Here is a 27,647-nt window from a genome sequence, read left to right on the forward strand (position 1 = left end):
TATGCTTCATGACAGGGCTTGAAAAATGTTTCCATTCCATAATTTTTTTTGTCAAATCCTTTTCTGATTAGTTCCAATTCATTGAAGTCTGTATGCAAAAGGTCAGTCATATTTTGGCTGGAGCTATCCAGCTTTGTGGCTCAAGTCAAACAGGAAGGTTTTCTGTGAGAAGATTACATACTCAATGATTTTAATAATCATCACAATCAATTTGCTTTGGCAATTTGAATAAGGACCTGCTGGTTTGCAGGCTTTGTTAATTTTGAATTGTACCCTCAGATCTTCTTTGATCATTCCCCTGATGATTTATTCCAATGTGTTCATATCTCCACATCTGAGAAAGGTCAGTCATATGGATGTGTCTGTGCTATTTCATGTTTCAACTCCAAGAAAACTGCAAGGCTTTCTTTGAAAATTATCCATGCCCATAGAGTTTAACAGTCATGACAAACATAATTAAATGCTACATTTTATTGTTCATATTTGTGGTAATCTTGCAGATTGCAGAAAATTTTGCTACAACCACAAGAGGAATTACTGAAGAACGGAGCTAGTGCTGGTTTAATGGAAGAAGCTTCTGCACCAAAGCTAAAGAAAACTGTGGGGAAACTGAAGGTGGAAGGTATGGCTTTGATTCCATTTAAAACCTTGTCGATATATATGGGGATTATAGTAAGTGTTTCTTGTAGTTTCTTTGTTGATGCTTGTTAAAATATTGGCTTGGAGGTTAACATCCATTTTACTGAATGTTGGTGGAAACTATAAAACCTTAGAACTTAATAGGTATTTTCCTACCTTTTTGAATTTGTTATGAATTTTATTGAATCTTCTGTGAAGAAGGCTTGCAATTGATATGTGTTGATTCTTTGAATGTATATAACTGAGAAGGGTCAGTTCTAATTGAATGATTGCATGTTGGATCTGAGAGCAGTGCATAGACTGAATCATGATTATCTCCTGTCCTTTCATCAACTTGCAAGCAAATGGATTTTACTGCATACTTAACATATATAATGAGGAGGTCTTTCAATAATATTAGATAAATAGTAAATGTCTCTTCCCATGTTTTCAAATGTAAAAGTGCCTTAGGAAGTGGAAGAGAAGAGTGCCTGCAATAGCAGTGTCTTGGTTCTTTGAATGCATATCACTGGGAAGGTGAGTTCTAATCTAAGGATTGTATGTCGGGTCTGAGAGCAGTGCATAGAGTGAAGATTAAGTTGGTGATGGCTTCCGGCTGCAGTTTCCCATGTCTTGGGCCGATCCTTGAATGGTTAAAATCTCTGGGAAAACTTTTTTCTAACATAAAATCAGCTCTTGTTGCTGGGTGGGCGGCAGTGAGAAAAGTTCGTGTTGTACCACAGGCACCACTTCAGGCTACCTACTCACAGCGCAGTGTCGCATATATGCAAGCTGGAGCACAATACATACAAAAAATTTCTGGGCTATTAAAAGCAGGGGTGAACACACTTTGCAATAGCACAATGATGAAAACAACACAAGGTACAAAATTCTCACCATTTGCTTCTAGTCAAACTAGAATGATGCTGTTTATTCTTTCATGAACAATAAGGACCTTTGTCACTTCATATTATGTTGACTTTCATGTTGAAAATGACCCAGAAACTGGGAAACTGTTTTTGCATTACTTTTTGAATGTGTCCAAAATTATCTAATATATATGATATGTCAAAGGGAAAATCTGTTTGTTGGAATTGAAAGAATGACGGGAGCCATATTTTGGAGAATAAACTTAAGTAACAACATCGTTCTATAATCTAAACGATTGGCTGACCTTATCATGATATTGAATTGGCGTATCTTGCAATGGTTGTATACAGAGACCTTTTCTTGCTGGCTTCAACTTAAGAGTTCAGTGGAAGAAGAATCTGTCCTGATGCAGCCAGGTTCAGCTGTGTGGATGCAACCAGGGTCCGGTGAAGGTCATATCTTGTAAGAAGATACTGAATCCTTCTGATTCTACTGATTTGTTCTTCTATCAATAAATTATTTTCACTACTAGTCTTCACTCTTTCAGTTTTGGCACCTTTTCATGTTTCATTCATCTCATTCACAGGACACAGTTTTTGTTGTTGTTGTTGAAATTTTAATGCTTCGCCAACATTTCATCTGTAAATAACCTAGTTTTCAATTTAATGTTCTATCTGAAATTATTTCCAATGTTGATGTTTAATAGATTTCACATTTTTTCTAAGGTGATTAGTCTTCAAGGTCTTTATTTTTATCCTGCTAGTCTTCTCATTAGCTTTTTGAGGTTTCTAACCATTGTTGTTCTTATTCAGTTTTCCTGAGAGCCAAGGAGATGTTCTTATATTGGAGGTTCAGGACTCCAAGGGAACTGCTTATGGTCGAGTTAGGATCAAGATTGCTTCCATAACGGATGACCCAGTATGCAGTATTTTCTAGTTCCATTTAAATCTGTTGACTTCACGATTCAAATCCTTTTGAAGTGAAACACGGTTGGTTTTCTCCTTTATTTATGACAATTTTTATCTCTTGTACAGAATGACAAAGTTCGCTGGTGGCCTATTTACAGTGAACCAGAACATGAATGTGTAGGAAAGGTGCAACTCTCCATAAGCTGTCTAATTACGTCTGGTGAACTGGGGCCAACTAAGGTATACAGTAATTTCCTGTCATCGTTTACATTTTCCACCAATCATTTCCACAATTAAATGAAGTTGTTGTAGAATTGTAGTTATTGTGACAAAGGGTTGATTGTTCTATGCCTGAATTTTGGGGGGCCTTTTATAAAATCTCTTTGTTAGGAAGTGGGAAATTTGTGTTTTAGTTTAACTGTAACAAAGAATGCTGGACGATAGTGCAAATTACAATTATGTGCACTGCTAATTCTTGTCTTTATAAGATGTCTGACTTTGAACAGTTCATGTAAGCGATGAACTGATAATCAGGTCAGCTGATTGTGCTAGCTTGTACACCTAGATTCTGTTCATATGGGTTACAAATCTGATGGCTCTTTTGTTCCTGTTAGTGATTTTGGCAAGCAAATTCCAAAACTTTGACATTTTGTGGATTGGGATTAATTTATTTTCTGAATCCAACAGAAGCCATTCACAATCTTAAAAAGGAGGGAAATGTAGTGAGGATGTAAAAGAATAGACATTGAAATTTTATAATTGAAAAGAATGATTTAATTATTAGCAAGATTCTTGACGTGATTTTGTTCTTGCATTCTTAAGGTCCCCAGCAATTTTATTTCAAATATAAGTTTTATGCTGTTTAATACTTTATCTTAGCATTTTAAGCGTCTTCTTAACCATTATCCTAGATAAACCAAGTATTCAATTCATCGGAAATAAACCTTTAGGTTTGCACAGTAGTTGAGTGGGTGTCTATATATACTCCTACATCTATCGTCTATGTTAAGTGTTTTCATTTCACAAGGAAAGCATATTCCTTGTTTGTTTAAGTTCTCGGTTAATGTTTTTGTTTGGATTTGCTGTCAGTGTGGCACTGTTGGAGAAACTCTAGCATATGATTTGGTACAAGAAGCTGCTATGAGAAAGGAAAATTTTCGATCACGGAACTTGCGTTTGCATGGGCCATGGAAATGGTTGCTAACAGAGTTTGCTTCTTATTATGGGGTGTCAGATTCATACACCAAGCTGAGGTAGCTTTCAACGAATATTTATTTATTCATTATGAGTCAATGCCTCCAAATTTGTTGCATTCCCCTACAATCGCAAAATCATTAAATAATTGTGAAGTTATTACTTACAAATTTCAACGTTTCAATCTCATCTACTTTAAGAGTTATATATCTTTTGACTATAGCGTTTAATATTATCCAGGTATCTTTCATGCATCATGGATGTGGCAACTCCAACAAAAGATTGTTTTGAGCTTCTGTATGAATTGCTTGTTCCAATAATAAAAGCTCGAGATGAGAACACTTTAAATCGACAAGAGGTAATTTTGTGGTGTTTTCTATTGTGTATTCCACATTTATGTTTTGGTAAATTTTAGAATGTGTGATCTCCCATTTTTAGAATGTTTGCTGGATGTTTGCAACATTGATTATTTATTTTCAAATAATAAGAAAACAGTCTTTGAGACTAATGTCTTTTTTCTTTTAATTTTATTTGTTTTCAGAATCAAAATACTTTTCATTCATATTTGTATTCTACAATTAGGTAACCTTACTTGGAGTCTTAATTTTTATCTATTTGTTCTAGTTTTTTGCACTTCTGGAATGATAGGTACAAATTTTGGCTCTGGCCGAGACTTCTAGATTAATCTTAGTGGCCCTACTTAGCCATGATTTTAAAATGCTACTAGAACTATTAACTTACTAGACGTATTTTTGCTAGTCTTTTATTTAAGCTAGAAACAAAACAAAGAGAGATAATTTTAATAAGATGGAGAAAATCGATGGGGTCACATGCCATCCTTATTATCAATCTTCATTTTGGTTAGAGTCGCTTGCACTTTCTTGTGATGTCCTCAACGAATTGAAGACCAATGGACTAAGTAGCCTATCTGTCTCCGTAGGTTATAGTCCTTCAAAAAATGGGGATAAAACCCCAAAACCCCCATTGTGGGCAAGTTTTGGGTAAGTTGGGCAAAAAACCCAAATCTAGGGTTTTGAGTAAAACACACTCAACCACTTAAGAAAATGAAACCTCTCAAGGAAGTCTATAAATTAAGGAGACCTGGATTCATTTTGGAGCATCAAGTGTGGACCAATTTATTTGTTTCTTGGGCATTAGCTCTGAGGGTTTTAAGACCCCATTCTCTTTTGTCAATTTCGATGGTGAAAGATTCCACCCTAGTTGACACCTCTTCCATTCTCTCTGTTTTGGCACAAGAACATATTTGGCAAGACAATGAATTTTCTCTTTTGGTTTGGAGTTTGGTTTGGGCACAGGTTTCCTGGAGGGCAACAAAGTTCTTGTTGATTTTTTTGGTTCAGTGATAACACAAGAATTACACCTCATAAGGGAAGCGAACTTTGTTCTACGCAATGGTTACCTTCACTTTTCTTGTTCTTGCCTGTGAACCCTTCTAATTTGGGCAACAAAGTGTTGTAATTGGTTACCTTGACTTTTCTTGTTCTTGCTTGTGAACCCTTCTAATTTGAGCAACAAAGTGTTGTAATTGGTTACCTTGACTTTTCTTGTTCTTGCTTGTGAACCCTTCTAATTTGAGCAACAAAGTGTTGTAATTCGTCTGAGGTCGGGTATTGAGAAGAGTGGTTCTCAGAGACATCAGCAAAGGAACAAGCCGAATTACAACGTCCGAGTTGAGAGAACTTATAGCATTTTGAGGGTTCCAACGTCACTCTGGATTGAATGCAAGGTAAAAAAAGGGCGTTCGTCTGCAGAGTAGCTTCTTGCATTAGTCGACATCTCTTTGTGGAAAAAACGCCTACCTATGCACACACTAAAGTATCTTTGTGGTTAGAACTAGAAGCTCTGTCAACGATCGATCTGAATAGTTAGTAGAATAATCGTGGAGGCCGAAGAATTTGCCTGACACAAACATTGCCGCTTATCCACAAGGGAAATACGTCATTCGGTTGAAGCACTGTTGCACGACACCGTTTGAGGAATCTAATGATCGCTGTGTAAGTTTGGAGTACTCGCATGACGGTTTCCTGTGACGGGAGTCTTGTTAGTTTTTGTAGCATCAGATGTGTTCTAGCCACAAACTTTGGTGGAGAGGCTAGAATACATGAGATCCCCAAAACCCAAAAATCGTTTCTTGAAATTCCGCTTAGAAATGACTTAATTAGATTATTAACCAGTTTTTAAATATTTCCCAAGTCTAAACTTATTAGGGAATATGATTAATTAATCAATATTAATTAAGTTAAGGCGAGAATCATCTAGAAACTCATATGGATCGATCCGGAGATTATCCTAGCCATCGATCCAGAGTAGCAGCAGTCAGTCGTTGGAGAGAGTTATAGATCGAAGCAGTGAGTGAGGGGCAAAGACAGTGAGGCTGGAGGAGGCATTCCAAATCTAGCGAGTGCATTTGCAGAGAGGTAGAGGAGCCACAAAGAAGTTGACGCGGGGGCAACGCAACAACTTCTAGAGGCAAGTTCGATTTGCTGAGAGGGAGAGACTTCTTCACGTCCAGAGTGCCGAGAAGGAGTCCTAGAGTGTCGGAGAAGCATCTTTCCAGCCAGTAGAAGGCAGAGCGACTTCATCAGAGACAAGTCAAAGGCTTGACATACAACAGGTTGCGCAAAGCAGTGCAGAGGCTGACGCAGAGGGTCAGAGGGCCAAGTTTTTGAAGGAAAGTCGTGCTGGGAGATTCCCTATGGGGTGAGGAAAATTCCTCGCTAGATTTTTGCTAGTATTTTTTCTCTGTAGGATTGCCAAATTTCGACATACAGTTGTACTCATAATTTCTCACTGTTGCATAATAATAAAACCCTCAGCTGCTGCACTGATTTTCCCAAGTGGGTTTTTTCGGGGACTTTTGTCCAAAAGTAATTGTGTTATTTTATGTGTGTGCTAGCATTTCTCAACTTCCTACGTTTTATTTTTCTGCATAATTTTATTTGTGAAGGTTGCAATATATTTATTTCGATATTTGCCATAGCAGATAAATTGTTAATTAATTAACAATTAGGAGAAATAATATCAGTTGCTGCAATAGGATTCCAGTTTGGAATTTTCACATGGTATCAGAGCGTGAGTGATCAACCGGGAAGCTTAGAAGCGGATAAATAATTTCACTGTTCAAAGGGAGCAGCAGGGTGAAATTCTTGAGGCAACATAGTGCTTAGACAGGCAAGTCTAATTACTGAGCCAACAGTTCGATTTTCAGTTGCAGGGGTGCAGAAAATTCGAATTTCCCATGAGAGTGATTCCAGCAGTCAGAGGGAGCAACTGCAGCTCAGATTTTTGTTGAGCAGATTCCTTGGTTGGACATAGAGGGTTTTGTAGCAGTTTGCAGTTGCAAAATCAACATTGGGTGGAAGAGAAAAGCACACACAGTAGAGGGAAGATTTCTCTCAGGGAAATTCGAGTGTCAGAATTTTGATTTTCCATTGCAGATTGGCAATAGCAGCTAGTAGATTTGCGCATTCCACAAGGGAGTGTGAATAGAAGAGAAGCAACCAAGCAAGGAAGAGAGGGAGCTTCCGAGTTTATTTCCTCTAGTTTTGAGTTTCTAGATTTTTGCAACTCTGCAGGGATGACCGTACGAGATTTTGAGAGGAGGTTGTGTGAGTTAGCCAGAATGCAGATCTGGGTAGCAGATCGACTTCCAATTACTGGAGACAGGTCCGAGAGGAAGTGTGAGTTGTCTAGTGAGAGTCGCAAAGAAAGGAAGGGTCCCAGATAGGGACTATGCTCAAAAGAAAATAATGGGGCACCAGATCCAAGAGGAGTATGAAACTCCAATGTGCCAGATGGGCAGGGTCCAACGCAGTTGCAACAAGGATATTAGTCAGACCAATTCCAGATTGTTGCAGCTGGACCATCACCTTTGATACAGGAACCCATAATATCACTGTCGCAGGTTTAGTGTTAGCAGATGCAACCAATCATTCAGATGACAACTGCAAGTCTAGTTGTAGTCAGTACACGTGAGGTAGTTGCAGAGCTAGATGCAGTGACAACATGCAGTGCGAATTACCCAGTTGCAGTATGCAGGTGTAGTTTTAGCCAGAAGATTCCTAGTGCCAGGGACTGCTCAAAAGAAAATAGTGGGGCACCAGATCCAAGAGGAGTATGAAAGTCCGATGTGCCAGATGGGCAGGGTCCAACACAGTTGCAACAAGGAGATCAGTCAGATCAATTCCATATTGTTGCAGTGAGACCATCACCTTTGCTATAGGAACCCATAGTATCATTGTCACAAGTTTAGTGTTAGCAAATGTAACCAATTATTCAGATGAAAACTGCAAGTCTAGTTGTAGTCAGTACACGTGAGGCAGTTGCAGAGCTAGATGCAGTGACAACAGGTAGTGCAAATTACCTAGTTGCAGTAAGCAGGTGCAGTTCCAGCCAGAAGATTCCTAGTGCAGAACTATGCAATCCAGTTTCCAATGCAGGAGGACAATGCGAGTTGCCAAGACAGGGAGTAAAGAGAATTCGATAGGGAGATTGAGACTTAGAGAGGAGTGTAGCTTTAGAGGGAGAAACCCTATGGAAGCTAGCACTTGAGGATCTGAGGAGATCAACCTCATTCTCGTAGTAGCAACAACAATATGAGTAGATCAGATTTTTCTATGTTTGTAGCTATACCTCCAGGAGTGAGGTGGGGTGACTTGTAGTTGTAGCCCCAGAGAGCTACAAATTTGGGCAGGGTCCTTGTGGAGTCCACCTCATGGATCATTCATTACCTGGCTACAGAGGCCCATAGTATTCAGTAGTAGGATGGATCAGTGGCAGTTGATGTAGTCAATACTAGAGTGACAGTTGAAGACTAGTAGCAGCCAGATGCTGAGGAGCGTAGTGTAGTATTGGCAGTAGAGCAGGTGGCTCAATAGCAGAGTCAACAACAACGCAGGTGGCTTTAGTGACAGTGCAGATGCTAGTAGCAGTCAAGAGACTCAGGAGAGATGCATTTTGATTTAGTATTTTGGATGCTTCTCAGTTGCGGTAGTTGCAATTGCAACAACCACAGATGAGAGGGAGTTTCAGTTCAGATGCAGTGTTGGCAACAATATGGCAGTGTCAGCAGTAGCACAAATGCAGCGTTCATCAGAGTTGTGCAGTGTTGGTGGGAAACAATGGATAGACATCAAGAACCTAACAGGAGATGATGCAGAGACAAGGTGTGTAGCACTAGAACACATTCCTCGCTAAGAGGGAGTGTTAGTTTTTGTAGCATCAGATGTGTTCTAGCCACAAAATTTGGTGGAGAGGCTAGAATACATGAGATCTCAAAACCTAGAAATCGTTTTTGGAAATTTTGCCTAGAGATTATTAACCGATTTTTAAATATTTCCCAAGTCTAAACTTAGGGTATATGATTAATTAATCAATATTAATTAAGTCAAGGCGAGAATCATCTAGAAACTCACACGGATCGATCTAGAGATGATCCTAGCCATCGATTATGTTTTAATCTTGGTTGTTGGTGCTCCAACAGAGGATTATAAGAGGAGGTCGATGTGGTGATGGAGAATACACTTGAGATACTTAGCAGTTCGATTTCTAGAGTAGCAACAGCCAATTGCTAGAGAGAGCTAGAGATCGAAGCAGTGAGTGAGGGGCAGAGACAGTGAGGTTGGAGGAGGCATTCCAGATCCAGTGAGTGCATTTGTAGAGAGGCAGAAGAGCCATAGAGAAGCTGATGCGGAGGCAACGCAACAACTTCTAGAGGCAAGTTCGATTTGCTGAGAGGGAGAGACGTCTTCAGTTCCAGAGGCTTGGAAGGAGTCCCAGTGTGCCGGAGAAGCATCTTTCCAGCCAGCAGAAGGCAAAACAACTTCATCAGGGACTAGTCAAAGGCTTGACATCTAGCAGGCCTTGCAGAGGCTGACACAGAGGGTCAAGGGCCAAGTTTTTGAAGGCAAGTTGTGCCGGGAGATTGCCTGTGGGGTGAGGAAAATTCCTTACTAGATTTTTGCCAGTGTTTTTTCTCTGTAGGATTGCCAAATTTCGACATCCTCACCGCTACATAGTAATAAAACCCTCAGCCGCTGCACTGGTTTTCCCAAGTTGGGTTTTTCGGGGACTTTTGTCCAAAAATAATTGTGTTATTTTATGTGTGTGAGCTAGCATTTCTCAACTTCCAGCATTTTATTTTTCTGCAGTATTTTATTTGTGAAGGTTGCAATGTATTTATTTCGATATTTTCCGTAGCAGATAAATTGTTAATTAATTAACAATTAGGAGAAATAATATCAGTTGTTACAATAGGATTCCAGTTTGGAATTTTCACAAATATTCCTGAGAGTTGCATCCCTGTCACAGACGACCAGTGTCGATATTGGAGGAAAACTTCTAGTCGTTAAGTCAATTATCTAGACAGTTTAATATAATTAAGCTGGGAATTACATGTGGATATTTGCAGTCACAGTGGGATCGCCATTTGTTGGATTTGATGACAATGGATGTTTGTTGAAATTTTATGTTTAACGCTTAGCCATATGTATGCATTGTGGGTCCGCGGCTTGGGAATTGAACATGTTTTCATACTTTATTGAATACCTTGTTTTATGATTTGATTACCCATTGCATTATTGAGAAATTCAAATTTTAGATAAGGCGTACTTTGGGGAAAGTGAAATAGTTTGACTATAACGTCTGGAGAAATTTAGGGTAAATTTATCCTATCTCACTACAGTGTTATTGGAGCCCAAGCATCTTGCTAGCTTGTGGTGAATGGTAGTTTATGCTTCTTGAAGACACCAACAACGTCACTGTAAGAAGGAGGAATAACCATCATTCTGCTATGGGGGAACATGACCCGGGTATCTTACTACAAGAATTATTACAGGGGCAACAACAGATGAATAAACATTTGCACCAGCAAGGGAAGCAACAAATGATTCAAGGGCAACAACAAATAGCTCAGGCCTTGAACCAAGGAAAACAACAAATTGCAGTGCTAATCACTCACCTCACCGGCCAGTTGAATTTCGTTGCCACTAATAGGACTACAACTGAAGGAAGTGGGAATCATAATCCCGTCAACGAAGCCAACAACAGGATGCATAAATGACCATTTCTACCTCAATTTGCAGAGAATCAGGTGCCAGCAGGCTAGGAAGTAGTTGAGCCAAATCAATTCCTAAACACTTATGTTGAAGCTTATGCACGATTGGAAGAGAATACTCGAGCAACTATGATTTTCAATGAGTATAGTAACTTCCGGTATCGGAATAGACCCGGAGGAGAGCGTAATGGATAATTAGCACGTGAGGTAAGTAAACTTCCTTTACCCTCATTTGATGGGTCATCTAAATGTACAACAAGGGTTGGGGTGGAAAAATTGGACACCTACTTCAGGCTCAATCCTATGGTTGAGACAGACGCAATTCATTTTTCCACATTACACTTAGAAGGGGAAGCACATGAGTGGCGGTACCATGCCCTAGTAACTTTGGGACATGCTAACATCACTTCATATGAAGATTTTACCCAAAGACTGATAGAAAGATTCGACTGAAAGAACCCAAAAATCCATTTTAGAAAGTCGACACTACTTAAGCAAAAAGGCACATGAAGAGTTTATTGCATAATGTGAACGCACCGCAGTTATTGTAACAAATATATCTGAAGAGCGATTAGTTATGCTTTTCACTGAAGCATTAACTGAGCCCCTACAAAGATGGGTCAAAGTCTTCCATCCCTCCAAATGATAAGGAGAAGAGGCCTTTCCAATGTGATGGGCCCAAAAGAGACAGACTAGATGAGGAAACTCAAAGCATACTGAGGAGGAAAAAACTATGTTTTACTTGCAGGGGACCATGGGAACCTGGTCATCGTTGTTTAGGAAAGGGGAAGATTCACTACATCGAAGTACTCTCTGATGGCGTAGAAGAAGAAGAAGCCATTACAGGTTCCGATGAAGAGTGTTAAAACTGGCAACTAGGGCCAAACTCCACATGGGTCATCTCATTTATGACAACTGATATTTTTCTTGGATTCCTCTCTCTGAGAGGTGTAGGATTGATCTAAAGATCATCCCATTCTGATATGTACAAATGAAGTTATGAATTTATTTTGATTATGGACAAATTGTCAAGGTCGACCAGCAAACTCATGTAGGCTCAGAAGCCCAACAGTCATGTCTATTCATCCTCAACGTTAGCCTATAAATACATGATGCCTCATCCTCATTTAGACATCACTCATCTTCACACATATCTCTCTCCTCATTTGATTAGGTACACATTTCTGGGCAGCTTCTCTCTCCACACGTGCGAAGGAAAGGACTGTACTTCTCTGTTTCAGCGTTGACCAGGTTTGACAGAATTTCCAGAAGGCTGTTTTGGGCTGTGTTGACCAAGCGTTGACCTATAAATATATGATGCCTCATTCTCATTTAGACATCACTCATATTCACACATCTCTCTCTCCCCTCATTTGATTGGGTACACATTTTTGGGCGGCTTCTTTCTCCACACGTGCGAAGGAAAGGACTGTACTTTTCTGTTTCAGCGTTGACCAGGTTTGACAGAATTTCTAGAAGGCTGTTTTGGGCTGTGTTGACCAAGCGTTGACCTGTTTTGGTGCAATTTTGGTGGAAGAATTCTGTCCTAGCAGGCCGCAGATTTGGGCACAAGAATCAAGGCAATTTGACCTCTGTTTTGACCAACGTTAACTGTACTAGGGCTGGCCGTAGTGTTGACTTTTGTTGACCAGTTTTCACTGGACTTTTTTGGATTGTTTTGGGCTGATTAGACTTGCTGTTGGAGGCCGAAGTTGACTGGGTTTGATCGAGCTGAATTGAGGAAGAAATCTACCCTGTTGACCAGCGTTGACTTTTTTGGTTAGGGCTCTTTTGTTGCTGTTATAAATTATCAGAATTTGTAAATTGTACTATCTCTCTCTGCTAAACTATTGAAGACTAAAAGAAGATTTGATCAAGGGTTTCCCCACATTGGGGTTTGTCCCTGGATGGTGCCACATCTTGTGTCCTCTTGTCTTGGCTTGTCTTCTACTGTTTATGTTTATGTTCTATCAACGTTTTACTTCCCTGTTTATGAGATTGCTAAACTGAAATTGATATTGGGCTCCTAAAGAAATTGAAGTAAAATTGCTCTAAAGCATAGAACATACCATTGTTGCCTAAAATTAACAAAGAGCCACCATAGAAGGAAGCAAAGCACAAAGAAAATCCTGACAACTCCCAAGAAGGACCACCACAAGAGGGAAGCCCCAACGGAGAAAAGAGGACATGACCACAAGTCAAGATTGCAACTCTTTCAGGCACGCCCAAGTATTACACCTTCAGGGTCAGGGGATTTGTCAAGGTACAACGCATCACAACACTAATTGATGGAGGAACCACATACAACTTCATTGATGCAACATTAGTAGCAAAAAGAGGACTTCCTACCGAAGAGTTCGAGGGCTTGGATGTGATAGTTGCAGACAGTTACAACTTGGATTGCACACGAATGATCCCAGGTTTGGGTGTAACTCTTAGTACCTATACTTTTACCAGTGATTTCTATGTAATAGATCTTGCAGACCTCAACATGGTACTAGGAGTTCAATGGTTATATTCATCGGGAAACACACAATGGATTACCAATCGTTGGGAATGGAATTTAGAGCACCAAATGGTAGTAAGGTCATATTATGAGGCATGTCAAATGACGGGCCACAGATTATTTCAGCCAGAAGGATGGAAGCCCTTTTTAGGCATGGGGATATAACATATGCAGTAGAATGTAAGGTTATGACCCAAAAGACTCTTGACAATGGTAAACCACAATACATGGTTGATATTCAACAAGTACTAGACAAGCACATTCAAGTGTTTGATGACATTCCTTTAGGTTCTAAAAGAGGATTTGAGCGTACTATTGAGCTGGAAGAAGGATCTAAGCCTGTGATCACCACACCGTACTGACATCTGAAGAAGTTCAAAGACGAGATAGAAAAACTATCCAAGAATTGTTAGCTATGGGACATATCCGACCCAACTCATTTGCATCATTTGTGGTTTTGGTATAGAAGGATGGCACATGGAGAATGTGCATTGACTATCGGGCACTTAAGAAAAAGACCATAAAAAATAGGTACCCCATTCCTTGAATTGATGAATTACTAGATGAACTACATGGAGAAACATATTTCTCAAAGATCGATCTACGGTCCAGGTACCACCAAATTCAAGTTCAGGAGGAAGACGGTGCCCAAAACAACATTCCGTTGCCACTATGGACTCTTTGAATTTTTGGTCATGCCATTTGGTCTAACCAACGCCCCGGCCACCTTCTAATCATGCATGAATAGCATTTTCAATAAGCAGCTAAGAAAGTTTTTGTTGGTATTTACTTTTCTTTGATGACCTCATCTACGGTAAGATGTGGGGTGATCATTTGAGACATTGATCAGATTTTGAGCATGATGCAAGAACAATCCCTTTATGCCAAAGCGTCCAAACGCGAGTTTGGGTTGACAGAGATTCTTTATCTATGGCATATGATTAGCGCACAAGGGGGTATAGGTCCACCAGGAGAAGATCTAGTTAGTAGTGGATTGGGCTTTGCAACTATTATCGACGATTCGTTAAGGGGTTCTCTCAGCTAAGTGCGCCCCTGACATATTTGACAAAAAAGGGGGCATTCAGGTGGAAGGAAGCAACTGAAAAGGCATTCAACAAACTCAAAATAATGAGCTCGTGTCCAGTACTAGCCCTTCTTGACTTTGGCCAACCATTTATATTAGAGTGCAATGCGTCTGAAGAAGGAATAGGAGCTGTCCTAATGTAGAAAGGTAATCTGATTGCATTCGAAAGTCAGAAGCTAGAAGATATAGAAAGGCTTTACTCCATATGTGACAAAGAAATGTTGGCCATCATGCACGCATTGGCAAAGTTCAGATAGTATCTGGTGGGTATAATAGGCTCATAGTCAGTACAAACCACAATAGCCTGCGACATTTCTTGGGTCAAAAGGACCTAAATGATCGACAATAGAAATGGGTAAGAAAAATTCAAGTTTATGATTTTGACATCAAATATGTGAAAGGGAAGAAAAATGTGGTGGCTGATGCACCCTCTAGGAAACTAGCGGCTTGCACCCTCATGGAGCTCATAGAAGATTGGAAGGGGCACCTCTCCGTTGAATATGCTAAGAACCAGTTTGCTTGCACTCTTTTCGACAGGATTATCCAGGATGATAGGTACAAAATAGTCGATGACGTCATTTACTATAAAGACAGGATATATCTGGTCCCTAAGTCTACACTTAAGGACACTTAAAGAGAAAATTATGAAGGTTGCTCATGATATTCTTATTGATTTCGAGTAGCATCAGATGTGCTCTAAGTCTAAAAAATTGCAGGGAGGCTTGGACACATGCATTCCACAATATCGAGAAATCGTTTTGGGAAATTCCACCCGGAGAGAGTTTTATTAAAATAATTAATTATTTTTAATGGGTCCCTAAGTCTAAACTTGGGAAATTAAAATAATTAAAGGGTATTAATCTAACTGTGGGTGAAACTTCTAGAAGAAGACGAAGATCGAGTCCAACTGATCTGAGCCATTGATTAGAATCTAATCTTAGCCGCTTTTTCTCAACTAGAGGATTATGAGGACTTCGATGGCCATTTGGAAAACACACCTGGCAGATACTCAGTTACCCAAGTCAGATCGATTTTTTCACTGGTCGAAGTTTCGGCAAAAGGAAATCGATTCAGAGGGAGAGTTGCAATTAAGGAGGAGAGAAGGGACAATGCAAAGGCTATGACGCTAGGACTGCGCAGTCCCTATGCAGAAGTTGACGCAGTGAGACGTAGAGGGGGCAACAAGTCCTCTCTTGGATCAGAATCTCGTCGAGAAGTGTGAGAGAATTGTCCATAAATTTCTCACAAAGATTCCTCTTCTATTCTGCTGGTTCTATGTTGTACATGAGATTTTAGCTGAAGATTAATAAAGAGACCCTCATTTGCTGCACCGGTTCTTCGGCATTGGGTTTTTCCGAGGACAATTGTCCAAAAACAATTGTGTCATTGTGATTATACTTATGCTAGTATTTTTCCTTGCATTTATTTTCCACAGTATTTTAATTGTGAAGGCTGTAGTATAATTTATTTCGATATTTACTGTAGAAACACTGTGAATAACTTATTTATGAATTAATAAGTAGAAGAAATAATATCAATCATTGCAGTAGGATTTCTATTTAGAAATTCTCACAATTCCTTCGGCTGGACACTTCAAGACATATCGACAGATCCGAGAGCGAATCTCGTGGAAGGGACTCAAGGAAGACATGATGAAATACGTTAGGGAATGCATGACATGTCAACAAAATAAGGTTGAGCATACACCTTATTATGAAGAGATTCATAATGCAGGATTGTCGGCCACCCCCGTGATCACCAACTGGAAGAAAATAGATGCATCAGGAGACAAGGGAGGTGGACCCCACCTTGTACAGACAACTCATTGGGTTGTTCATGTACCTGGTCCATATAATCCGGAGAAGAATGAGTAGCAGAGCGTAAGAATAGAACTATTGTTGGGGGCAGCAAAGGCTATGTTGTATGATCAAGATTTGCCTCTACGGAAGCTGTACTGAAATTCTTTATCTACCACCAAATTCAAGTTCGGGAGGAAGACGATGCCAAAAACAACATTTCGTTGCCACTATGGACACTTTCACTTTGAATTTCTGGTCATGCCATTTGGGCTAACCAACGCCCCTGCCACCTTCCAATCATGCATGAATAGCATTTTTAATAAGCAGCTAAAAAAGTTTTTGTTGGTATTCTTTGATGACCTCCTCATCTACGGTAAGATGTGGGGTGATCATTTGAGACACCTCGATCAGATTTTGAGCAAGAAAAATCCCTTTATGCCAAAGCGACCAAATGCGAGTTTGGGTTGACAGAGATTCTTTATCTAGCGCATATGATTAGTGCACATGGGGTACAGGTCCACCAGGAGAAGATCCAGGCAATAGTGGATTGGCCTACACCTAAGACATTAACAAAGTTACGGGGGTTTCTTGGGCTTTGCAGCCATTATCAACGATTCGTTAGGGGGTTCTCCCAACTAAGTGCGCACTTGACAGATTTGACAAGAAGGAGGCATTAAGGTGGAAGGGAGCAATTGACAAGGCATTCAACAAGCTCAAAAAAATGAGCTCGTGTCTAGTACTAGCCCTTCTTGACTTTTGCCAACCATTTATATTAGAGTGCGATGCGTCTGAAGAAGGAATAGGAGCCGTCCTAATGTAGAAAGGTCATTTGATTAAATTTGAAAGTTGGAAGCTAGAACACATAGAAAGGCTTTACTCCATATGTGACAAAGAAATGTTGGCCATCATGCACACATTAGCAAAGTTTAGATAGTATCTGGTGGGTAATAGGGACAAACTACAATAGCCTACGACATTTCTTGGGTCAAAGGGACCTGAATGATTGACAACAAAAATGGGTAAGCAAAATTCAAGCTTACGATTTTGACATCGAATATGTGAAAGGGAAGAAAAATGTGGTGGCTGATGCACCCTCTAGGAAAATAGTGGCTTGCACCCTCATGGAGCTCATGGAAGATTGGAAGGGGCACCTCTCCATCGAATATGCTAAGAACAAGTTTGCTTGCACTCTTTTCGACGGGATTATCCAAGATGATAGGTACAAAATAGTCAATGAAGTCATTTACAATAAAGACAAGATATATTTGGTCCCTAAATCTACACTTACGGACACTTAAGGAGAAAATTATGACGGTTGCACACAATAATCCTGTTGATTTCTGGTAGCATCAGATGTGCTCTAAGTCTAAAACATTGCAGTGAGGCTTGGACACATGCATTCCACAATACCGAGAAATCTTTTTGGGAAATTCCATTCGGAGACAGTTTTATTAAAATAATTAATTATTTTTAATGGGTCCCTAAGTCTAAACTTAGGAAATTAAAATAATTAAAGGGTATTAATCTAACTGTGGGTGAAATTTCTAGAAGAAGATGAAGATCGAGTCCAAATGATCTGAACCATTGACTAGAATCTAATCTGTACCGTTGGTTCTCAACTGGAGGATTATGAGGACTTCGATGGGCATTTGGAAAACACACTAGGCAGATACTCACTTACCCAAGTAAGATCGATTTTTTCACTAAGTTCGACAAGAGGAAATCGATTCAGAGGGAGAGTTGCAGGTGAAGAGGAGAGAGAGCGTAGCAACATCAATCGAGAGTGCAGGAGAAGAAGACCCAGAGCAAAGAAGGGACAGCGCAGAGGCTATGGCGCTGGGACTGCGCAGTCCCTACGCAGAAGCTGACGCAGTGAGACGTAGAGGGGGCAGCAAGTCCTCTCTTGGACCAGAATCTCGCCGAGAAGTGTGAGAGAGTTGTCAGTAAATTTCTCACAGAGATTCCTCTTCTATTCTGTTGGTTCTATCTTGTACATGATATTTTCGCTGAAGATTAATAAAGAAACCCTCATTTGCTGCACCGGTTCTTCCGCATTGGGTTTTTCTGGGGATAATTGTCCAAAAGCAATTGTCATTGTGATTATACTTGTGCTAGTATTTTTCCTTGCATTTACTTTCCACAATATTTTAATTGTGAAGGTTGTAGTAGAATTTATTTCGATATCTGCGGTAGAAACAATGTGAATAACTTATTTTTGAATTAATAAGTAGAAGAAATAATATCGATCATTGCAGTTGGATTTCTATTTAGAAAGTCTCACAATTCCTTTGGCGGGACACCAGGGGTTCTTCAAGACATAACGACAGATCCGAGAGCGATTCTCGTGGAAGGGACTCAAGGAAGACGTGATGAAATACGTTAGGGAATGCATGACATGTCAACAAAATAAGGTTGAGCATACACCTTATTCTGAAGAGATTCATAATGCAGGATTGTCGGCCCATGGTTACGCCTATGATCACCAATTGGAAGAAAATAGATGCATCAAGAGACAAGGAGGTGGACCCCACCTTGTACAGACAGCTCATTGGGTCGCTCATGTATTTGGTCCATATAATCTGGAGCAGAATGGAGTAGTAGAGCGTAAGAATAGAACTATTGTTGGGGCAGCAAAGGTTATGTTGTACGGAAGAAGGAACCAACATCCAAGCCACTAATGTGCTGCATGTGCCCAGGTTAAGAATTAATTTGATTTCAGTGTCCCAGTTACAGGACAAGGGATATGATGTATACTTCATTGGAAAGAAAGTATATGTCAAACACCCAAGCTTGAAGAAGAAGAGACAAATTGGAGCTCGAAGCAACAGACTATATAGGTTGCAGTGTGAGTCTCCAATGGCATGAATAGGCCACAATCTTAATGGTGAAAAGGAACTGAATGAGCTATGGCACAGGTGAATGGGACACTTACACCATGGAGCATTGAGGATGTTAAGATACACTATTACAGGAGTGGCAGTCCTTAGTACTGAGCATGATTATATATGGACCGTATGCTGCGTACTAGGGGAGTGCACTAAAATAGCTTTTTCCAGGAGTAAAAACAGAGCGGAAGGTGTATTGAGATTGATACACTCAGATATCTGTGGTCCATTGTCCACAAGAGCTCTTAGTGGTGGCAAATACTTCGTCACCTTTATTGATGATCACTCTAGAAAAACCTGGATCTATTTCTTAAAGACCAAGGATGAGGTCTTTGATCGGTTCAGAGAGTTTAAGGCTCTCGTTGAGAACATGACAGGGAAAAAGATAAAGGTATTGCGTTCAAATAATGGTGGAGAATATACAGACAAAGACTTCACAAATTTCTGCGCAAAGGAGGGCATCAAAAGAGAATGGACAACTCCATATAATCCAGAGCAGAATGGAGTAGCAGAGCGTAAGAATAGAACTATTGTTGGGGCAACAAAGGCTATGTTGTATGATCAAGATTTGCGTAGATTCTTAGCAAAGGCTATGTTGTATGATTAGGATTTGCCTAGATTCTTATGGGCAGAGGCTTGCAACACAACGATGTATATCCAGAATAGAACTCCTCACAGAGCATTGGGGAAGAAAACACTTGAAGGTGTCTTCACAGGGAAGAAGGCAGAAGTCAGTCATCTTAGAATATTAAGATGTGTGGCATATTGTCACATTTCGGACGAGAAGCGTAGTAAATTGGATCAGACTGCAGAAAAGGGGTACCTCGTAGGTTATACGAGACCTCGAAGGCATACAAAATCTACATTCCTGGTAGCATGAAGATTGTAGTAAGACGGGATGCGAAGTTCATGGAGGATAGAGCTTTCAGGAAATCTCGAGAGATGCTAGCAGAAGATCAGTCAGTAGATGTTCCTTTAGTCCAGCAGCAGCAGGGGCAGCAAGGAGGACAAGCAGGAGGACAGACACCTAGAACGAGCATAGTGACCAGCACCAATGTTTCCTTAGAAGGAGGAAATCCAAGTAGTTCTCAGCAGGTGGAACGATAGGAACAAGAGGGGGATTTGATTGAGCCTCCCACCACCAATGGCAGAACTAGTAGAGAAGTACGACAGACGTTGAGGGACGCAGAGGAGTTTGTCAGAGCTCTTAGAGCCGAGAAGAGGTAGTGTAGACAACTTGACAGGTATCAAGCCTTGATAGCACAGGTTGAAGAACCCTCTAGCTTTCAGGAAGCCATACAACACCAAGTATGGGTGGATGCCATGGTAGAAGAATATAGTTCTATCATGACGAATGATATCTGGGAAGTGGTACCTAGACCAGATGGATCTACAAGATCAAGTATGTTGCAGGTGGTAGTATTTAGAAGTACAAGGCTATATACGCAAAAAGAAGGAATATACTATGAGGAGACCTTCACCCTAGTAGTTAGATATACCTCTATTAGATCCGTTATATCCCTAGTAGCTCAAATGGGATGGGAGATTCACCAGATCCATGATTGCAGATTCATGGGCGCATTCTGGCAAGAACCTTTTAGCCTAGTCGAAATTGAATTAACCCCTAGCACTAGCTATCACCCGCACACTGATGGCCAAACGGAAATTGTAAATAAATAGATTGATGGGTATTTGACAGGGCGACAAAAGACATAGATCAAGTGGTTGTACCTTGGGGAGCATTAGAATGACACCCTTCAAGGCTCTGTATGGGTATGATGCTATACATATGTTAGGGAATGCATGACATGTCAACAAAATAAGGTTGAGCATACACCTCCCGCAGGTCTTTTCCAACCTCTACCCATTCCATAACAGAAATGGGAAGGCATATCAATGGATTTTATCACAGGATTATTCAAAGCACAGGGAAATGATTGCATATACACTGTGGTCAACCTATTGACTAAATTCGCACACTTCTTTGCTACTTAGCGGTTTACTCGGCCAAGCAAGTGGCATAACTCTTCTTCAAAGAAGTCTTCAAATTAATGGGTTGCCAAAGAACATAGTTAGCGACCACGATAGCAAATTCATGGGCGCATTCTTGCAGGAACTTTTCAGACTAGTCGGCACTGAATTAACCCCTAGCAAATTGTAAATAAATGGATTAATGGGTATTTGACAGGTCAACAAAAGACATGGATCAAGTGGTTGTACCTTGGGGAGCATTACTACAACACTGCCTTCAAGGCTTTGTATGGGTATGATGCACCCTCCTTCATTGATAGAATCTTTGGAGACAACAAGATGCCTCTTGCCAAGGATTGGATACAGGAGACAGAGTGCAATTTTGACGTCGGGGATCTTGTTTTCCCGTGGTTGCAGCCTTATCAACAGTCTACACTCAAGAAGAGCGGCGCAGAGATGCTGAAGCCAAGGTTTTATGGGCCTTACAAAATCCTCCGAAGAGTGGGTGAAGTGGCGCATGAGTTGGAGCTATCGAGTGACAACAAAATCCACAATGTATTTCATGTATTGTGCCTCAAGAAGGCTATAGGCCAACAGGTCACCACTTTCATTGAACTGCCACCATTAGATGAAGAAGGGCAATTGGAATTGATTCCAGAAACAATCATGGCCGTTCGAGAGAAGAAGTTAAGGGGAAGGGTAATTTCAGAGTACCTCATCAGATGGAAGAATATATCGGAGAACGGACATGACATGGGAAGGAGAACCAATTTTGCAACACTCGAATTTGCAATTGCTTGAGGGCAAGCAATTTCAGGCAGGGGGACTTTGATGTCTTCAACGAATTGAGAACCAAACCCCCATTGTGGGCAAGTTTTGGGTAGGTTGGGCAAAAAAACCCAAATCTGGGTTTTGAGTAAGGAAAACTCAACCACTTAAGAAAATGAAATCCTTCAAGGAAGTCTATAAATTAAGTAGACTTGGATTCATTTTGGAACATCAAGTGTGTATCAATTCATTTGTTTCTTCTGAGGGTTTTAAAACCCCAATATCTCTTGTCAATTTCGGTGGTGAAAGATTCCACCCTAGTTGACACCTCTTCCATTCACTCTCTCTTTGGTAAGGCAGCACATTTTTTCTTCTGGTTTGGAGTTTGGTTTGGGCACAGGTTTTCTGGAGAGCAGCAAAGTTCTTGTTGATTTTTTTGGTTCGGTGATAACACAGGAATTACACCTCAAAAGGGAAGCGAACTCTGTTCTGCACAGTGGTTACTTGACTTTTCCTGTTCTTGCCTGCGAACCCTTCTAATTTGGGCAGCGAAGTGTTGTAATTCGTCTGAGGTCAGGTATTGAGAAGAGTGGTTCTCGGAGACATCAGCAAAGGAACAAGCCGAGTCTGAGGAGCGTCCGAATTGAGAGAACTTATAGCATTCTGAGGGTTCCAGCGTCACTCTGGACTGAACGCAAGGTAAAAAAAACGGTTTCGTTTGAAGAGTAGCTTCTTACATTAGTCGGCATCTCTCCGTGGAAAGAACGCCTCCCTGTGCACACACTGGAGTATATCTGCGGTTAACGAGAAACTCGTGGAAGTGACTCAAGATATCCGTAGCAACCTTAATCCTGTTTCAACGTTCGCTCTGAATAGTTAGCAGAATAATCGTGGAGGCCGAAGACTTTGCCTGACACAAGCATTGCCGCTTAATCGCAAGGGAAATACGTCATTCGGTCGAAGCACTGTTGCACGACATCGTTCGGGGAATCTAACGATCACTATGTAAGTCTGGAGTATTCACAGGAGGGTTTCCTGTGACGGGAGTCTTCCTGAGAGTTGCATACCTGTCACAGACGGCCGGTGTCCAATAGTGTCGATATTGGAGGAAAACTTCCAGTTGTCAAGTCAGGTTATGGTCAATTATCTAGACAGTCTAATATAATTAAGATGGGAATTACGTGTGGATTTGACGACAATGGATATTTGTTGAAATTTTATGTTTAACGTTTGGCCATATGTATGCATTGTGGGTCCGCGGCTTGGGAAATTGAACATGTTTTCATACTTTATTGAATACCTTGTTTTATGATTTGATTACCCATTGCATTATTGAAATTTAAATTTCAAATTTCAGATAAGGCGTACTTTGAGGAAAGTGAAATAGTTTGACTATAACGTCTGGAGAAATTTAGGGTAAAATTATTCTATCTCACCACATTTCTTCATTGTGTTATTCCTCCTATGTCTTGGAATGGCTTGTTGGACAGACATGGTTGGAGGACCTGTGCTTGTTTACTAACATGCATTCCAATTGACTAAAATGGTGTTCCATTCTTGTCAACCAAATGTCCTGTCTACTCATCCTAGAATCCAAACACTTTTCAAGGTGCACGATCCTTGGTTTTAGTCCATAGTTTTGATTAATGTGGTTAAAAAAAAAATAACCATTTGAAATAGCTCCACTCGACCATATATATAGGCAGGCGTTAACAACTCTTAGTTCCCACTGTTTGGAATGAATTAGACTTAAACTCCATGTGTGTGGTCTGAGATATTTTTCCACCAACTCTAGTTTCCCTTTTGGTGCAACTCTATAGCGAAAAGCCTACTTTGAAACCAACTTTTTTTCGTCCTCTTTCATTTGCTTGTACAAAGATGCATTTAGATACTACGGTCATGGCTTTGGTTTGTAGTACCTTGCTTTTGAAGAGTGTTCCACAAACAGCATTGACATGCTTATTTATAGCAAGCTCACCCAATAGTGCCCTAAATTGGGAGGTAATAGTAAAGTACCGTAATAAATATTGAGATTCTTGATAGAACCTCCAAAACCCCCTCAGACATGCATGAAACTTATGCTTGGAGGTGTCCTTGGGCCACTTGGTGTCCTACAAGGTAGTAGGGTGATGTGGGCCCCTCACACTTGACCATAAAGTCGATCGTTTACCCCATTCGCTACAGATTGTGATTGAGAGGTGAAGGAATTCAGATCAAGTATTTGATTTCTCATTGTCATCAAGCTGCATGGATGTATGAGGGTAAGTTTCCTTCAAGCTATCCATGGCTCCACTCAAATAGAAGAGTTGCCCTTTGGCCATTGATCCATTCATACATTAGTTCAATTTGAAATGTCAGAAAACTAGCTTCTAGCAAATGCCCCTGGAAATCTTTCGTGACTTCATATCAATGCATCTTGAAATGTTGGACGTATGAGGTCCAACATTAAAAGTAAATGTATTTAACACTTACACATGAAACATAAACAAAAACAAACTGTTAGCATTCCTCGAGTGTCACAGTAATGAAGTTTCTCAGTTAACAAGAACATTAACAAAAGCAACGACAAAGATACACTATAGTTAGTGTCATTGTCCATTTACATGAGAAGTAGATAAAATCATTTAATTGAATCGATATCCACTATTCAACAAGAAATATATCAACAAGAAGATTATATCGTTATTCTTGTTAGCAGTGTACCCATCACAGAAAAATAATAAATAATCTGTAATTAAAATACACAGCAATATATAGTGGGAACCCGTTTGTTAGGCTAAAGCCTACTTAAGCCTGTCTTTTTATATCCTTAAATAGGTTACTATATGATAGACCATTGTTTTTTCCATAATCACCCTGTGCTACTGCATGCCTCACTGTTACGTGGACAATATCAAAACACCGCAATATCACACTAAAAATCCTATACAAGACCTCTAAGTGTCTTTGTATAGACAATGGACAGCCTAATCACTTTTCCACCAAGTGGGCTTATTTTCAACTTTGATTTATTTAGTGCATAAGAAAAAAATTAAAATCAATCATTAGCCAAAAGACCATACACGAATATGTAAGCATTTTGTCCTACACACAGAGATATTATTACCATGTACTTTCATCTTTATTAACTTTCTACATCTCGTATTTCCTTTGTGTGTATGTGATGCATAGTTATTTAGTAGTTTATTTGTCTCTAGATGTTTTCCAGTAGCCGATCATTGGAGTACATTATCCTTGAACATAAAAAAAAAGCAAAAAATCTAATTGTTGAAAATCAAGTAGATTCCAAATTTTTGTTTCATTAATATGGTTAGGAAAGAAAATTCATTGTTATTATTGATAAAGAGGTGATTCAGATTTAGCCATTCTGCCAATTTCTTATCTATCAATTCTTTGTTAATTTTATTGATGAAAGTTTTACCATGTATTAAGCTTCATTTCATTGTTTCATTGCAGAAACGGATGTTGAATGAGAGTGAAGATCAATTGGAACATTTGCTTGCGACAACTTTTGAGAATTACAAGTCATTAGATGAATCATCTCCATCTGGTTTAGTTGACATGTTTGGGCCAGTTACCGGTGTAGCTGCACCCGCACTTGTACCTGCAGTGCAAGTTTATACCCTTATCCATGATATACTTTCTCCAGAGACACAAACAACTTTAAGAAACTATTTACAGGTGAGTTATACTTGACAATTTATATGAGAAGTTGACAATGATAAAAGTCAAGACATTGAGTGTTTATGCCATTTATAATGACACACAAAATACAATTGGGGTTAAATTGATGAGTTTGTTTATTAAAGGGTTCCTTTTAGATCACTTCATATATCTATATGCAGTTCCATCACTATTTAGAGTCTTGGCCCGATAATTACTATAAGGAATTAATGATATTCTTTTGTCTCTGAAATAAGGCCGCCTTTTGCTTGCTTTGAAAATAACTTCAAGGGGACCAAGGATCATGGATGAGTAAAAGGAAATTGTACACTTTTGAGAGTTAATTTAGTAGAGGGCTTTGACTTTAATTATATTAGTTTCTCTCTTTCTTTGGAAAAACTTATGCTTGCTTTGTAAAAAAATATGCTACATTTTTGTTGGCTGCCTTTTATAGGGAACATCAGTCAAGTAAAGCTAAGAAAACCCTTGTTAATAGGCAAACTCCCGCTTTTTAGTAGTATTTTACTACTTAATCATTGAGACATCTAGAATACCAATTTTGCATTTCCCATAACTGTTTCCTTGTGATTGGCATTGCCATTATCTCTTCCAATCAATCACTAAACGTAAAAAGAACAAGGATTCAATTTTCTTTTATGATAAAGGCTTGTTTTTCTTGCTTTTGAATTTGCAACAATGGTCAAGGAGAAGTACAACAATTGAATTCTTGGCTTGTGAATTTTTTCATTAAACAACCGTGATCCAATTATATCTCTAGTCTCTCTTGCTCTTGAAAACTTTTGTGCTACACTTCATTTGTTTATTGATTTACAAAGAAAGTAAAAAATAACCTAATTAGTAGGATATTGGCCCTTTTTAGGTTATGTGACTATTCTTTATAATGTTTCTTAAACCAATATATGGTGCAAAAACTCTCATCACCACCCATCCCAAAAGTCTGGTGTTCTTAAAACCCTCTTCTCCAAAGCTTTAAAACTCTTTGCTCCCTAGTCTCTTCAGCTGAAAAATCCCATCTAGTCAAGGCTTTCAAAGCCAATGGCTATTCCTTTGCTCAGATTTCTAAAGCTCTCCAGTTTGTTTCTCACCCTAAACCCAAAAAGTCGGAGCCCTCTCCCTCTTGTGGCCAAGTCACCCTCCTTTACATTAAAGGGACCACCGATCTTATTGCCAAGATTTTGGCTAAGAAAAGCATAAAAACCATATTTAAACCCCACAAAACCTTTAAGCAATTGTTCTGATCGGCCAAAGACTTATCAGATCCCATGCTAGGATTAGGGGTTTATAAAATTCCTTGTTCTTGTGGTAAATCTTACATTGGTCAAATGGGTCGTCCTTTCAAAGCCCGCCTCAAGGAGCACATAGCTGACACCAACCATAACCGTCTTTCAAAGTCTGCCATTGCAAAACACTCATATAAGTCCAAGCACTTAATTTGTTTCAATCAATCTAAAATCATAGCTTCTGCACCATTCTACAACTCTCATATTATTCGAGAAGCCCTCGAAATTGAGAAGAACCCTAATAAATTTAATAGGGAGGATGGTTACAGGCTCAACCAATCTTGGAAACCTGTCATCCACCATCTCACCCATTGACTTCTTGAGATGACCTTGATCTCTGTTCCCCTTTCCGATCCTTTCCTTTCTTTTATCTATTTTTGGTCATCTTAAAGAATTCTTATTTCTTAACTTTATCTAACTAATAAATATACTTATTCTTCATCATCAAAGTTTATCTAAATTTATTATTTATTATTATTTTTGCTTTATTTCTTAACCTCTTTATTTTTCTCGCTTTATTGTTGGCCATTAACTATAAAATAAGAAAATTCTTGTTGATTTATTAATCCCCCTTCATCTTAATAATCCCTAATTCAATTAAAAGTTGGATCAAATTCATCTAATTTGTCATATTTAATTTCATGATAGTAATAACAAATAGGGTTTTATAAAGAGGAAAATAAATTTTCCCCTCTACTCAAATCATTTGTCCGTTTCCTTCAAAATTTTCCCTAAGACTCCATCATCTAAGAAGGATTAGGCATGGGTAACATTTGTGTTCATCAAAAATCTTTGAAACCTAAATATTTTTACTTCTTTATTCTCTACTATGTTTTTTAAGGTAAGTTGCTTGGATTTTCTGGGATCGAATTGTTTGTAGGGCAATTTTGGGTGAATGTTAGTGGATGAAAATCTAGGGGTTGCCTCTATAAACCATTTAAATGCAAAATATAGCATTTTTTGTGTGTAAAACCTCCCTAATAAGGCTGATGTCATCCTTCCCAA

The 27,647-nt window shown here is 39.5% G+C and overlaps 1 protein-coding gene across 1 annotated transcript in view; it reads left to right on the top strand.

Moving 5' to 3' along the window:
• Window positions 1–27,647, top strand: part of LOC149170437 (uncharacterized) — a 66,524-nt gene that overhangs the window by 13,415 nt on the left and 25,462 nt on the right. The window contains exons 7-14 of the mRNA XM_089429019.1: window positions 501–622; window positions 1,198–1,500; window positions 1,839–1,950; window positions 2,301–2,406; window positions 2,523–2,636; window positions 3,486–3,649; window positions 3,831–3,948; window positions 25,135–25,359. Coding sequence (XP_089285145.1) covers window positions 501–622; window positions 1,198–1,500; window positions 1,839–1,950; window positions 2,301–2,406; window positions 2,523–2,636; window positions 3,486–3,649; window positions 3,831–3,948; window positions 25,135–25,359 — 1,264 coding nt within the window. The remainder of the gene's footprint in view (window positions 1–500; window positions 623–1,197; window positions 1,501–1,838; window positions 1,951–2,300; window positions 2,407–2,522; window positions 2,637–3,485; window positions 3,650–3,830; window positions 3,949–25,134; window positions 25,360–27,647) is intronic.

Source organism: Pinus tabuliformis, chromosome 4_2 (assembly GCF_031772625.1).
Source record: "Pinus tabuliformis cultivar Carrire ecotype Pingquan chromosome 4_2, CPIR1, whole genome shotgun sequence".
Classification (NCBI taxonomy): Eukaryota; Viridiplantae; Streptophyta; class Pinopsida; order Pinales; family Pinaceae; genus Pinus; species Pinus tabuliformis.